The 15,157-nt window shown below is 34.7% G+C and overlaps 1 protein-coding gene across 1 annotated transcript in view; it reads right to left on the bottom strand.

Annotated features, from left to right (window-relative positions):
• Positions 1–15,157, bottom strand: part of spab (space blanket) — a 73,326-nt gene that overhangs the window by 10,516 nt on the left and 47,653 nt on the right. The window contains exons 4-5 of the mRNA XM_089648375.1: positions 947–1,048; positions 340–476 (exon numbers count right to left, since the gene is read on the bottom strand). Of these exons, the coding sequence (XP_089504501.1) occupies positions 340–476; positions 947–1,048 (239 nt within the window). The remainder of the gene's footprint in view (positions 1–339; positions 477–946; positions 1,049–15,157) is intronic.

Consider the following 15,157-nt stretch of genomic DNA (forward strand, 5'->3'; position numbering starts at 1 on the left):
CGGTAGGTATATCTGTATTTTATCAATCTGACGGTCTGTGCATCCCCCCTGTTTGTCCGCTCATGTCTGTCTGTGAAGTGTTTGTGTCTGAATGCCTGTACGACCGTTTGTTTGGCTATAGATATATTTGTGTCCTTTCTGTTTTACTACTTGTCTCTGTATCTCCAGTGTGTCTATATCTGTTGTCTTATTTGTCTGCTGATCTGTTTAACTACTTGCCTGATTTCCTGTTTACCTACACATTGTGCATATATGTATGACTTTCCGTCTGTCTGTTTGTCTACATGTATGTATGACATGTATTTATATATATGTATGTTATGACATCATGTGTATTACCTTTCTGGGCTGCTGTCGGTGGCGACGCTGCAGCTGACAGCACAGACCCCTGGAGATGTCGCACTCGCCGGACATGTGGCATTCCTCGGCGTACTGTTTGCTGCTGGACATGGGGGGGCGGCACACGCGGGGCTCGCCTGCACACACACAATATCAGGTTACTGATTATTACTTACGCAACACAACAATACACAAGAGTCCCAACTGCTTCCAAACGTCTGGAGTCTGGAGCCACTGAGACCATTGCATCCCCAATTAGGGTAAGTTGTGAGGCTGAAGGTAGCGGTGAGGAGATGGATATGGGAAGAGAAAGATAGGAAATAACCAGGGTATTTAGACCTGGTTACCAAAAAAAGGCTAAAGTCATTTCACGTTTCGATTCTGAATGTTGGTCTTTCATTAGGGCGATACCGAAAGCATCTACCACTCTGGAACGTGTCGCAAAAACAGTAAATAGGATTTTAAATAAATAAATTAAATAGAGCACAGACCGAGGTTTTAAGGATTGATACCACTCAACAACAGAGGCCGTCGTTATTGACGATTACTGATGATCGAATGCTTAAGTAATTACAAAGAAAACAGTTAAAGAAGTAGTTATTCTTACCTGGAGCGGTGTCGGTGCAAAGCAGGCCTGATTCACAGTCGTTGTCTCGTCGGCACAGCTCTCCCACCTTTCGGCCGTACGCGAATAGGCAAGACCCGATCACTGTCAAATAAATAAATAAATCAATTTTACTTCAAACCATTTGCACAATGTTATAATACAATAAATTATTATCGTAATTATCGAAGAAATAAACCGATAGAAGTGTGTTTATGGAGTGAGTGAGGTCAGAATTTTCTTAAATTTTATTGGTATGTCCGGGAGTGGATTCGGAAGGTCTTAAATGTTAGTTTTCTTTCAAATCGTTTTTTTTTTTTTTTAGTGTAGGTCATATTTCTAGGTTCTACGAATTGTTTGTCTGTTCAGTTGTTGATTAAGTAATTCGTTATTTAAAACTAGCGCAAATATATAATTGTATTTGTATAATAAATATAATTGTAGGGTTGATCAGTGCATGTTAGCTAAAAAAGGCAGATCCTTGAAAAATCACGAAATCTGAATTTACTTGTGAAGATTAACCCTTAAAAATTTAAATGAAAGAAACACACATTTTAATAATATGGACATAAAATAATTTTCTGTTAAAATATAACGAAATTATAGGTAGGTACTTTATAGCTTGTCTGAATTCTTGACACATCAGTTCCAATTTTAATTCAAAACAAATCTGAGTTTATTGAACATGAGTTTCAATCAAGAGAGACCCACAAAAAAATTAGTATTTTTGATGATTGTTGATGGATATTATAAAAACTATATTTAAACCCATGTTTCTCGTTTCAATCTAATCAATTCTCCTTCCGTTCCCCCTTTTTCTCCTGTCTTAAACCAATTATGCGTACTGACTTGCTCCCTTTTCAGAATAAGACATCTAGGTGAGAAGTTACAAACTGTAATAATACATTTTAGGCTCATAGATCATTTTCGTTTTTCAAATTTAAAATAAATTGCACAAGTTAAAAAAAGTTTTCCTTTTTACTATGAAATCTAATCTAAGAAATAACCGGCTTCGAATATAAGCTCTACGTGATCCATTACGGAGAAAACCATTGGATTGTGTACAAAAATCATTTCTATTTTGGTCCGGGGAATGGCAATCTCTAAGGGTAGTTTTTCAGGTTATTAGGTTTTTATTCATACATTTGAAATATTACTGAATAGAACCAAAAAAATACAATCTGATTTTCCTAAAAAGAAAATGTGATATTTCTTGCAGTAGCACGTAGGCGTATGTGTTTAAGTAGGTGTATAATGTTTAACTCGAGGATTATATATTATTGCAGTTATTGGTTATACTATAAAATATACTTGCAATTATATCTTCAAGTTGGCAACTAATTAAATATCAACATCTAAAATATATCAAAACGTGTTAAATTTAATATCTGACAAAATCCAGAGAACTCATGTTCAAGAGTCTACATTACAGAGTTACTACTACTTACAGCTTACGTCCCAAGAGTCCCAGGTGCCCAAAGCCGGTGGGACTATGTTTTTCTCAATTGGGTTACACTCTGAGCACAGAGTGAGCGGAGAGGGGAAGGAGATGGGCAGAGGATGGTTGGTACGTGCCTGGCCATTCAGATCTGGTTACTAAACACTTCTAAAGCCAACTCAAGTTTCAATTGTGAATGGTAATGAATGAATGTAAATTAAACATGGAGCTATCTGCCTACTCCTTCTTTATAAACTTTCTGTGTATGGTGAGATGTGGTGCACCTAGGATTTTGGGGGTGTGTTACAATATTGAAATAAGCTATGCATTTGCAATAAAATCCAAATAAATGGAATTTTACTGAACGTATCTGAAAACTAAAATCTGTTTTTGAAAGATGATGAAATACGCTTTAATAAATTTGTAATAAATTAAACTTAACTTAAACTTTATAATAAATATCACAAATTGAATGAATGAAAAGATTTTTTTTTTATTAGATTCACTTTAAGTTGTTGTAACTAAAATCACTAATAACGAAAAAAACACACACATTTTACCTTACTTTGTGGTCGTTTTATAAAAAAACAATTCAGAAAAAATCTTTTTTTTTTCATATTGGGGTCGGAACTTTTGGATACATAGAACAGGTTATCGATTTAACAGGTGTACATTTTAACTATATCTTGGTTAACTTCTAGATTATGAAATGTAATGTTTTCTCTTTCTAACGCCGCGTTTAGATTATATTTCTCATTGTAAGGGAGATGCAACGATTTATATGAGATTAAATGAGTTGTTTCCCAAAAGCGAGCGAACAAATCAATAAAAATAAAATAAAACAAAGGTTTTAAAGAAGATGTTCTTACGTCCGTGTGAACAAGCCAGTTTTACAGAAGATGTTCTTACGTGCGTGTGAACAAGCCAGTTTTCCAGAAGATGTTCTTACGTGCGTGTGAACAAGCCAGTTTTCCAGAAGATGTTCTTACGTGCGTGTGAACAAGCCAGTTTTCTAGAAGATGTTCTTACGTGCGTGTGAACAAGCCAGTTTTACAGAAGATGTTCTTACGTGCGTGTGAACAAGCCAGTTTTCCAGAAGATGTTCTTACGTGCGTGTGAACAAGCCAGTTTTCTAGAAGATGTTCTTACGTGCGTGTGAACAAGCCAGTTTTACAGAAGATGTTCTTACGTGCGTGTGAACAAGCCAGTTTTCCAGAAGATGTTCTAACGTGCGTGTGAACAAGCCAGTTTTACAGAAGATGTTCTTACGTGCGTGTGAACAAGCCAGTTTTCCAGAAGATGTTCTTACGTGCGTGTGAACAAGCCAGTTTTCTAGAAGATGTTCTTACGTGCGTGTGAACAAGCCAGTTTTCCAGAAGATGTTCTTACGTGCGTGTGAACAAGCCAGTTTTCTAGAAGATGTTCTTACGTGCGTGTGAACAAGCCAGTTTTCCAGAAGATGTTCTTACGTGCGTGTAAACAAGCCAGTTTTCTAGAAAATGTTCTTACGTGCGTGTGAACAAGCCAGTTTTCTAGAAGATGTTCTTACGTGCGTGTGAACAAGCCAGTTTTACAGAAGATGTTCTTACGTGCGTGTGAACAAGCCAGTTTTCCAGAAGATGTTCTAACGTGCGTGTGAACAAGCCAGTTTTACAGAAGATGTTCTTACGTGCGTGTGAACAAGCCAGTTTTCCAGAAGATGTTCTTACGTGCGTGTGAACAAGCCAGTTTTCCAGAAGATGTTCTTACGTGCGTGTGAACAAGCCAGTTTTACAGAAGATGTTTTTACGTGTGTGTGAACAAGCCAGTTTCTCAAAAGTTACATAATTAGGGACCTGAATATTTCGCGTTTTTTGTAATACCTAACAGCCATGTAGTACGGAGGAAATTGGGTATTGCCAATTTATTAAGAATCTCTTCAAATTGTTAGTAATCCGGTTAAAAACGGGTTTGCAGGCCGTTTCCGGATAAACTTATAGCAAATTCCTAATATATCGGAACACGTGATCATGCACCTGCAAGTGCCTTGATAATATATAATAACGAAATGCGAAAATATTAGAACTAAATATTACGTGTACAGACGTCGTGATAATATATTCGTATTCTACTAAAATTTTGTCAGGAAACCTATTAATTAATTGTTTCAGGGCCAGCAATCCCGTTTTTAACTGGATCAACAATTAAAGAAATTCTTAATAAATTAGCAATATTCATTTTTCTCCGCGCGCCATTTAGATTATTTGAATGATATATTTTTTAAATAATTATAAGCAGTAATTGTTGATTGAGGTACTAGTACATATTGAATCATTTGGCGGGTTGGAAATAAGCCGACATAGCTCAGGGGATACAGAGCACCTGACCGGACATCAGAAGGCACGGGTTCAATTCCCGTTGGCGGCATTTATTTTTACTCGGGAGATATTTTCAATTTGTATTAATATTTCAGGCGACTAATTATTGCTTATAATTATTTGTTATCCTTTATGCTATGCATAAAACCGTGTCTTATAAACATTAGTTTAAAATTAAAAAAATAATTTATTTTTTAGTTTTTTTAACAAAAACTTCGATAGGCGCTACTGCGTAATAATATCTCGTGGAAACGTCGTGCGCGTAGACCGGATTAGGTAGTTTTAGTTAGAGCGTTGGGAGAGTTGGAGGTCAGTTCCAGTTGGACGTTAAAAAGCGGAACCTATTTTTCGCTGCATGGGCTCATCTAAATATAATACACCAATGCTTTGCGCACTTTTTTCAGAGATGATATGATTAAAAAACATGAGCATAAAAGAAATTGCTTTTCTGCCATGAGGTATAATCAAAGTCCAATTATTGTTGATACACATATTTTTTACCAATTTCGAATCCATTTTGCAAATAAAATTTTATGTTACCTATTTTCGTTTGTAAAAAATTGTCGCAACAAATTTTCCATCAAATTACTTAACATTTTATTGGCAGCTTTATATTATCAGCCCTTTTGTTCAACATTTTCATATTTCAATAGAGACAAAGTAGAAACCTAATACGTGTTGAAAGAGTAATCAGTTTTCAAGGATACTGTCATCTTATAGGAAGCAGCAGGACAATGAGTTTTATTTTAAGAGGAAGCTATGTGTGTATTATAAGCATTAAAATCGCTTGACAAACGGACTCTAAAAACGTTCGATTTCAACCAAAAAATGTTTTTTATTAATTTTGTAAATAATTTTATAAGAAAGCAAAAAAGTAAATCAAGTGAAACTGTCACAGATAATCTCAGCTATAATAATGTATTTTTTTAAAGTTGTTTCCTTTATGCGTTCATACAATTCTATTGAAAAAAAAATAATTTTTTAATAGTTTGCATTTATTTTTTTCATTGAGTAATTTATTTTTTATTTGTATTTTACTCAAGCAAAGCGATATAAAAACCTTCAATATATCTAAACCTTTTTTTTTGGTATTCATAATGTACACCAATTCGTTCTAAAGATTAATCAAAAAAGTGATTTAGCATTAAGCTTCGCCTTAAAATCTTTGAATACATAAATAATTACAACATCTACGTTTTTAGGATTACCAGTACCAATAAAACTCATGAGAGATCCGTCGTCAAATTGAGATACTTAATTTGTCATTTACTATTATTTTATAAGCAATAATTATTAGCCTGAAACACTCATCCACATTGAAAAATCTCCTGATAAAAGATACATGACGCCAACGGGACTCGAACCCGTGTCCTTTCGATTTCCGGTCGACAGCTCTGACCACTGAGCTATGGCGGCTTATCTCTTATCCGCGAAATAATTCAATATATACTAGTGTTTCATTCAACAATTACTGCTTGTTACATTTGTTCACCTGAAAACTGTCCCGTTGGCGTCATGTATCTTTTATCAGGAGATTTTTCAATTTGGATGAGTGTTTCAGGCTAATAATTATTGCTTATAAAAATAATTGTTACCCTTTGTGCTATGCATAAAAAATCTTGTCTTAAACATTAGTTTACCAAAAAAATAATAATTGTCATTTACTAACTAAATTTTTCGTCTTGTTTTGTCGTTTGCCAGATAAATGAATACGTAAATAAAAGCTCAATAACTTATTATGGAAATGACGTGACGGACTCAAATAAATTTTACTAAACAAATAACTTTGTTTACATCATTTTATTATATGAAAAAAATTGTTATTTTTTAACGTCAAAGACTAAGTGATTGCTGCTTTATTAAAATCCCGTAAAAAACGGGATTGCAGGCCGTTTACTTTTAAACTTTTAGTACATTCCTAATATTTCGGAATTGGTGTTCATGCATCTGCATATTAGGATTTTTTATGAACGACATCGGGATAACACACTCATGTCTACTGAAAGTTTATAAGGAAACCTATCAATTCATTTGTTAAAGGTCTGCAATCCCATTTTTAACCAGATTGCGAATAATTTGAAAAGATGTTTTTAATAAATTAGCAATATTTTATATCAGTAAGCTTAATCCGTGTGGTTTAAAAATATATATTAATTGTTATTTGGCTGGTGAATGAACATTTTAAAGCTTTACTTCTTGATGGAAAAGACATGGTGCACTGAAAATAATAACTTATAATTATATTTTAACTAAGACAAAAAGTTAATTAATAATAAAATATATCCAAGGATTTCTAGTAGGTAATAACAGTAGATATCGTTCGTTCCCCATCACAATTTCTTTAAAACTAAACAAATATAACTCATCCTCAGTAGCTTTTACATCTCTTTGAAGTGTCAATAATATTACGTTCATATTGTACTATCATTTTTTTATATTTTGCGATCTTTCCATTTTAATAATATGATATTCTGGGAAAAAATTTGCACGAAAAGAATATTTTCTATAACCTTAAAAGAATACTGTCACTTCGCTTAAAAGCACTCCAATATTTGAATAAATACAGATAGTAAAATATACGTTAGCAATATTATATAATTTCACTTGTGGGTTTACAGAATATTACGAGTATAAGTAGAATAAAATAACTCAGTTTGAATACCACTTTATACACAAACCAACCGGTTTCGATTCGATCTAATCCTGAAATGGTATTCAAACTAAGTTAATTTATTTCAATTATATAATCGCTGGTAGCTTTGCAGTCGGTGGCGTTAAGAGTCCCAACTGCTCCCAACTGTCTAGAGCCAGTATGGCATATGTTGTGAGGCTGAAGGAGGCGGGGATGGGAAGGAAATTTACTAGGAAATAAAGGAGGAGACATTATTTGTGTCTTCTTCTATTATTAATCTGTTAACTATTTATACAAATAACCATATTTATTTTGAGAATGTTAATTGCTAAGTAGCTTGACTGGTCAGTAGTTGAGAGGACCAACAAGCGTCATAACTGTAAATTAAGTTCAAACCCAATTATAATGTTTGAAAATAGTATTTAAAGATAGGTATTTCATAAAATACACACATGTTTAACTATTATTCTGGGGACAGATAGCTCTGTGATAACTCAGTCTTTATTTAGGTAGGTATCTGATAATACAGTACAGCATAATTTTTTTAATATTCTTCCAGAAAAAAAAATTAAACACGAAAATAAAATAATTTTTTGAATTGAGTATCAAAGGAAATGATTTTTTACAAATCTGACCTCCTCAGGCAAATTAAAAATACAATTACATCAAAGAAACCAGTAGGACAAGTGGATTAAATTACAGAGAAAACAATTAGAATATCTCAGTCAAAGAAAATATTTAAATTAATTTGAGGAATCCATCTTTATGAAAAGATGGTGTCTCTTTAAAACAATACGGTCCCTGTTAAATGGATTAAGGAGATTTGCCGATTGATATCCCGGTTATCTGAAGATATTTTATAAGGTTTCGTGATAATTCAACACAATGCCAATTCAAGACACCTTTAAAAAGTGATATAACGTAATTAAAAGCGATGAAAAATAGCTTACCTATAAACCATTAACCCAATCTATATAACCAATTTAATTACATTTCAAGACTTTATATCACTTCGTAAAGGTATGTTGAATTGTCATTTTGATGAGTTATTCGCTCACCATTTTAGAAATACGTAATGTTTTCATCACTTGCAAATAATCCCACCAACTTTAATCTATGCCGATTTAGAAGAAAACGGACTTTGACATAGGCCTCAGGTAGGCCAAAAAATGACACGTGACACAATGAAAATGTTCGATCAATTACACCTAAAGTTATAAATAATATTAATACACACGGACACACACACACATTACGGGCACAATTTCCAAATTGGGAGGCGGTTATGGGTACGCCGCCCCTGAAACCATTCATTGGATAACCAACACCTCTGCCATATGTCGCCCCAGCGGATCGCTACGTTTGGTGAGTTAGCAGAGGTGCCCGGGTTCATAGGGTGAGTTTTGTCCAAGTCTTAACGGTGGATGCATCTGCCCGACAACTGCATGACAGGTGGGATCGGATGAGGCCGGTTAAGGTAGACACTTGATGACGTAATCTGCCGGACTCTCTCGACCCATCGCCGTATATGACAGTGGGAGAAATGGATTCATTCATCCCTCCTGGATATACTGACCTTCAGATTCCTCTACCCACCTCTCATACCGTTTTTCTTCCCAGATCCTCCTATCATTTGTCCATCATACATTATTTTCCTCAGGGCCTCTTGTGTAAGGTTAATGTTAACACAGTTAATTAGGTGACATATTTTGTTTAAAGTTTAGTAAAAAGTGATAACGTTGTGCATTGACACAAGAAAATTGTTTTCATCGGACGGAACATGACGTAATTTAATGGATATATAAAGATATCAGTGTGGTGTACCAATTTAGCAAACTTCTTTGCAGGCCCCCATAATGACAAATACATACTGATGTAATAATTAAACAATTTGAACATTTGACAGACAAATCGGTGTAATACGCTTTCAATCAAATAGCTACGCCCTCGCTATTCAAAATGGATTCCTCCGTTTGAATTAGTTGGTACCTTTAAATTACATTCATTACAATTTGTACCCTTTTGTTCAGGTAGCGAGTTGTCTTGCGGTGTTATATTATCACACTATCTGACGTGTACTCGGCGTTGCTCAGAGACTTATGAATGGTTTGGGTAAAGTTTTGAGTTTGGATTTATTTTTACTATTATTGTATTATAATAAGTATTTGTTTCACTTGATTGTGCCATGTCTTCTTCGGGTGTCCTTTACTTATTCAACCATTCACTTTCAAGTGATAGATTGTCCTCACACCTCTTTCTTTGTTAAATAACTGTATTATATCGACTATAATTCGACTCCATGTATCATTCCATTGCAGAAATAAGAGTTGAGTCTTCCTCAGTCGTCCCCGACTTCTGTCACATTTCAAACTTCTCTCTAAGCACTTCTAATAAAAAAAAACTTTTCAGTGAAATCGGTCCAGTAGTTTTGGAGTCTATGGGGGTACAAACGAAGAAACACAGATAACAACTTGCGGAAAATACTGGAACATCCTGAACATCTTCTGACTGTCTACTTGTCATATCGGTGAGCTTGGTTTCTGTCAGGTGTCAAACTTGAAATCACTCTACATGGTATTAAACCTTCATCAAGTTTTCGCAGGGTTTTGTTGAGTGGCGGGCACACACATCGGGGAATCCAAATAGGAGAATATCTAGACTCAAATATATCTTTCTGGCCATATTTTAATATTGAGAACTGAAACCAGTATTAGGGGATACTTTGAAGAAACTTTCCTTACTTCTAAGAAACAGTGCAATAAATACAACATTTCCGATATATTCTCGGTAGAATAATTCAAATAATAAGTAATAACTCCATAAAAAAACGTTGTGTAATAAACGACATTTTGCTACTAAAAAAGAGTTATCCCCAACGGTCGTGAAACCAACAAAACTCCCGGGATACAAGCGCAGCACTGGGATTACGGTGCCGATAGAGGTCCGGGATTCCAGGGATCCCGGGAAGCTTGGTGAAATGTATATTTGTATTCTTCAGTTTTCTTCTACATTCAAAAAATCAGAAATGAATCATTGCTTGAGATGTCTATTTTAATGCCTAGTGTGATGAATAAGATAAAATTTTAAAAAATCTTAATCTATCTTCACCTAACAACATAAACTATTGTTATTATATTTTTATTTTTCTAAGAAAGACAAACATTCCCGGGTTACGAATAACCTGACAAAATTGAAAGATCTCCTACTACCACCACTGTAAGCGAAAAATGGTGCTTGTGTTGTGATGGAAGACTTAGTTAACCGAAGAATTGAACACACTACGCCTAGGTGGAACCCAAACGCGATGTCAACTCAGCCACCTACAGTTCATTTTATAAAATAGGTTTAATTTATTTCGTTAACTGAGTCAGATTAACAGGGATGTGACTGTACATAGACGTCGTGATTACTTTCTCAATTTATTGCGCAAATGTTAAATATATTTTCATCGTAGTGAAATGTTTTGAATAGAAGACGATCTTGTTTCAATTTGAATAAGAATTTCGAGTAATTGTAAAATATAGGAGATGGGCTATGTGTAATGTGAATATGGCTTTAAATTACTGGTGCGTGGGTTACAAATTTGCTAACTCTGTAATGTGAATACGTTATATCAAAGATTCTCTATGACTTATTCAATGGTTCCTTCCACATGAACAACGCACAACGCGCTTATCCGCTCCCAACTACCAAAAGGACAAAATATAGTGTACCGGCAATCCCATGAATGTTCCAATATTTACTAACTTTCTAGATAGTTCACGCAGCTCTGCTTGCTGTGAGTTGTTCATGTGGATGTATTATTTCAAAAAGGGCTTTATTCATAGACATATGACTAATATTCATATGTCTATGGCTTTATTCTTTCACGTGATTCCAGAGATTTGATCCCCGACAGTTGGCCCCTATTTTAAGTAGATATAACGTATTTCCCTAAACGGAACACATATACAAGTACGTCGTATTTTGTTATTCGGCCGAATGTCCTCACTGCATAACCCTTCGTGGACATGGCATTTTTGTTATCAAAATATTTGTTTGGCGAATTTCCATACAAGACGCATGCAGATATAATTATATCGACTTTTGTTGTACGGCCTATCCTCTATGCATACTAACTTTGCCATTGAGGAATGTTAGAAGAAATAATCCTTTAGGGGATCAACTGTTTGAGCGATCAACTGGTAGAGGGATCTACTAGCAGAGGGGTGAACTCTCCGGGAGGTAAACTGTCGGCGAGACAACTTCGACTGTCGGCGAGACAACTGTCGGGGGATCAACTGTCGGCGGGCCAACTTTCGGGGATCAACTGTCAGGTCACCCTTCCAAGTTTTTCTAGTAGGTACAGCGGATTTAAACCTCGTTACGCTTGATTTTTAACGGTTGGCGTTGACATTTAAACAAAATGAAACAAACGCAGATCCCTCCTTTTGTCTGCAATTATTTGTCAGACTTGTAAATTTGATACAATTATTTAAGTGTTTATTTTAGTAAAAAGTTCGGTGGCAGATTTCACAAATGTGTGGGTTATTGCCATTACTCAAAGCAAACGTATTTATTTTTTCTTAGTAGGTTTTTCTCTTGAATAATAACGCTGGTACCGCTTTGGGCTGTGCGATTTGAAATTCAAATAAGGATTCGAATTTGGAAGCGAACAAGCGGAAAAATTCCAAGGCTTATTGGCTGAAATATGTTATTGAAATATTTATATGTATAATAGGAATTTGCTTCAACGTAAAATGTCGTTTTCATATTCGAGCTAGTTTCCTTCCGAATAACATTTCATTACCTTAATAAATTAAATTTAAAATATGAACGGGATATTTAAGTTTCATCGGTTTTTAACTAATATATTACATAATTAATAACCTTTAAAACTGTCTACAATTCAAACCCACCCCTTTAACCCTACACAGCTAACGTTCCTATTACTGTACCTCAATTATCTAAACATTCGACTTTATGACTAACACTTTTTCTTTTTATAATTAGCTTTTTATTAATGAACGGTCAGTGGCTGAGTTGGCATCGCATTTGGAACACACCCAGGCGTCGTGCGATTATTCCTCGGCTGGCTAATTCCTCCATCACGATACAAGCAACATTTTTCGCATGCTGCGATGGTAGTAGGAGATTTCAAAATTCTGTTAGGTTATTTGCAACCCAGGAATGTTTGTCTTTCTTTATACTATATTAACTGTCTTCATCATTTATATTATAGTCTTTAAGTCCTCCATCACGACACAAGCAACAAGTAGATGATTTTAAAATATTGTCAGGTTATTCGTAACCCGGGAATGTTTTTTTATCTAACTACTGTTAGATAAAAAAACTACTTACTGCTAGTTAAATAAAGAATGATGAGGTTGCACATTAAAGAATATAACGTATGTATATTTAATCAAATTATAAAATATGTACTAAATCAGACATCCAAAATGGCTGTATGTGCTTTCTCTTAGATAAATTTTACATTTCAACTTAGGCTCCGTAAGTAGTATAACCGCCATTCGACTCATGGCCTGTTGATACGTGGCGGCTATACTCTTAGTACAAGCATTTTACAAAATGACGAGTAGTCAGTGGGCTCCGTAAGTAGTATAACCGCCATTCGAATGAGTGTCTCATGGCCTGTTTATACGTGGCGGCTATACTCTCAGTACAAGCATTTTACAAAATGACGAGTAGTCAGTGGGCTCCGTAAGTAGTATAACCGCCATTCGAATGAGTGTCTCATGGCCTGTTGATACGTGGCGGCTATACTCTTAGTACAAGCATTTTACAAAATGACGAGTAGTCAGTGGGCTCCGTAAGTAGTATAACCGCCATTCGAATGAGTGTCTCATGGCCTGTTGATACGTGGCGGCTATACTCTTAGTACAAGCATTTTACAAAATGACGAGTAGTCAGTGGGCTCCGTAAGTAGTATAACCGCCATTCGAATGAGTGTCTCATGGCCTGTTGATACGTGGCGGCTATAATCTCAGTACAAGCATTTTACAAAATGACGAGTAGTCAGTGGGCTCCGTAAGTAGTATAACCGCCATTCGAATGAGTGTCTCATGGCCTGTTGATACGTGGCGGCTATAATCTCAGTACAAGCATTTTACAAAATGACGAGTAGTCAGTGGGCTCCGTAAGTAGTATAACCGCCATTCGAATGAGTGTCTCATGGCCTGTTGATACGTGGCGGCTATACTCTTGGTACAAGCATTCTCAAGAGACAGGTAGATTTACATTCGCTGATCTTCATTGTGAAGAACGTTAGCAGCTATCCAGGGGTTTACATGTTGAATGTATTCTCCTTTTTAATAGTTTACAAAACAGGATTATATTTCCAATATTTAAACTAAACTAAATTTTAAATTAACCTAAATTTCATGCAGTCTATTAAGAAATTTTAATTAAATTGTAAGACTGGTCGGTGGCTGAGTTGACATCGCGTTTGGGTCCCACCCAGGCGCAGTGTGTTCAATTCTTCGGCTGGCTAAGTCCTCCATCACAACACGAGCAATATTTTCCGCTTACTGTGGTGGTAGTAGGAGATTTTCAAATATTGTCAGATCATTCGTAACACGAGAATGTTTGTATTTCCTTTAAAAATAATAAAATATATCATCAATTCGTTCTCGTTATTTATCATCACTGAATTACTTTATTTTTTTTTTATTAATTATATTAGATTTTTGGGTTTCAACGGATTATTTTTTAAAAATAAGGAAAAAAATTGTTTTTTAATTTAAAAAAATATATATTAATTTATAGTGTAACACGCATAAATATAAATATTACGTAAACATAATAATGAATCGAATTCCAAGTAAAAAAGCCGATACGGGATTTCCCATTTTATTTACCTACAGTATTTCTTGCTGGATTATTCCACAGATTGCAACCTTAGCATAAAATACGGGGCGATTTGTTAGACAAAATCAAGAGATATTAATTGTTTTTTTCATGTTCCTAAGGAGGTATCTGGTATTGAAAGGGTTAAATGTAAAAATCGGAGTATTTATTCGTAATTTGACGCCATTTCCTCGCAGGGGTGGGCAGAGAGGATAAACTGACACACAATTCTATCTTGGTACACGCTCCTTGCTGAATCACTTCTTGAAATGACCCGACTCAATTATTTCAGCAATTCAGTTTAAATCGATGATGAATTTGTGTTATTTGATTAGTTGCGTTGCGCAAACAACAGGGGATAAAATACCTCCACAGTTTAACAACAAAAATCCTGTAAAATCTAAAGAATAACATTTAAACCAACATATTAAACAAAAGATAGAATCAGTGGAGTGAATCAGTGAATTCCAAAAACAAATAATAGTCCCTTTAACAGCATAAAAACCTGGTACAATAATACTTAACCTAAAAGTTGAGCGGTCAACTGTAAGTCAACGACTATACCTTAAAAATAAAAGTGAAACCAGCGAATATAATATCACATGAATATAGTGTTAATTAGACATTAATCAAGTGATATGTTATGCGGAAAAAATATCACTTTAAACCGAATCTAATATAATAATAATATTATAATTAATCTACCTACTTAGTGCAGTTAACACCTGTCAAAATATCTCCCGATCTTTAGTTTAAATTGAAGTCATTTAACGTATAAAAAAAAACTTTAATAGTGAATAATCAAAGTTTAATACATAAAAGAGTGAATTTCAAATAAACAATAATAAAAATTCAAAAACTTTACTCAACAAACCTAACGGTCTTCCGATATCTAATTTGTCAACACCATTGTTTTTCAGTTTAAAATAGTGCAAAAACAA

Source organism: Hesperophylax consimilis, chromosome 27, assembly GCF_061612785.1.
Source record: "Hesperophylax consimilis isolate HC1 chromosome 27, BYU_Hcon_1.0, whole genome shotgun sequence".
Lineage (NCBI taxonomy): Eukaryota > Metazoa > Arthropoda > Insecta > Trichoptera > Limnephilidae > Hesperophylax > Hesperophylax consimilis.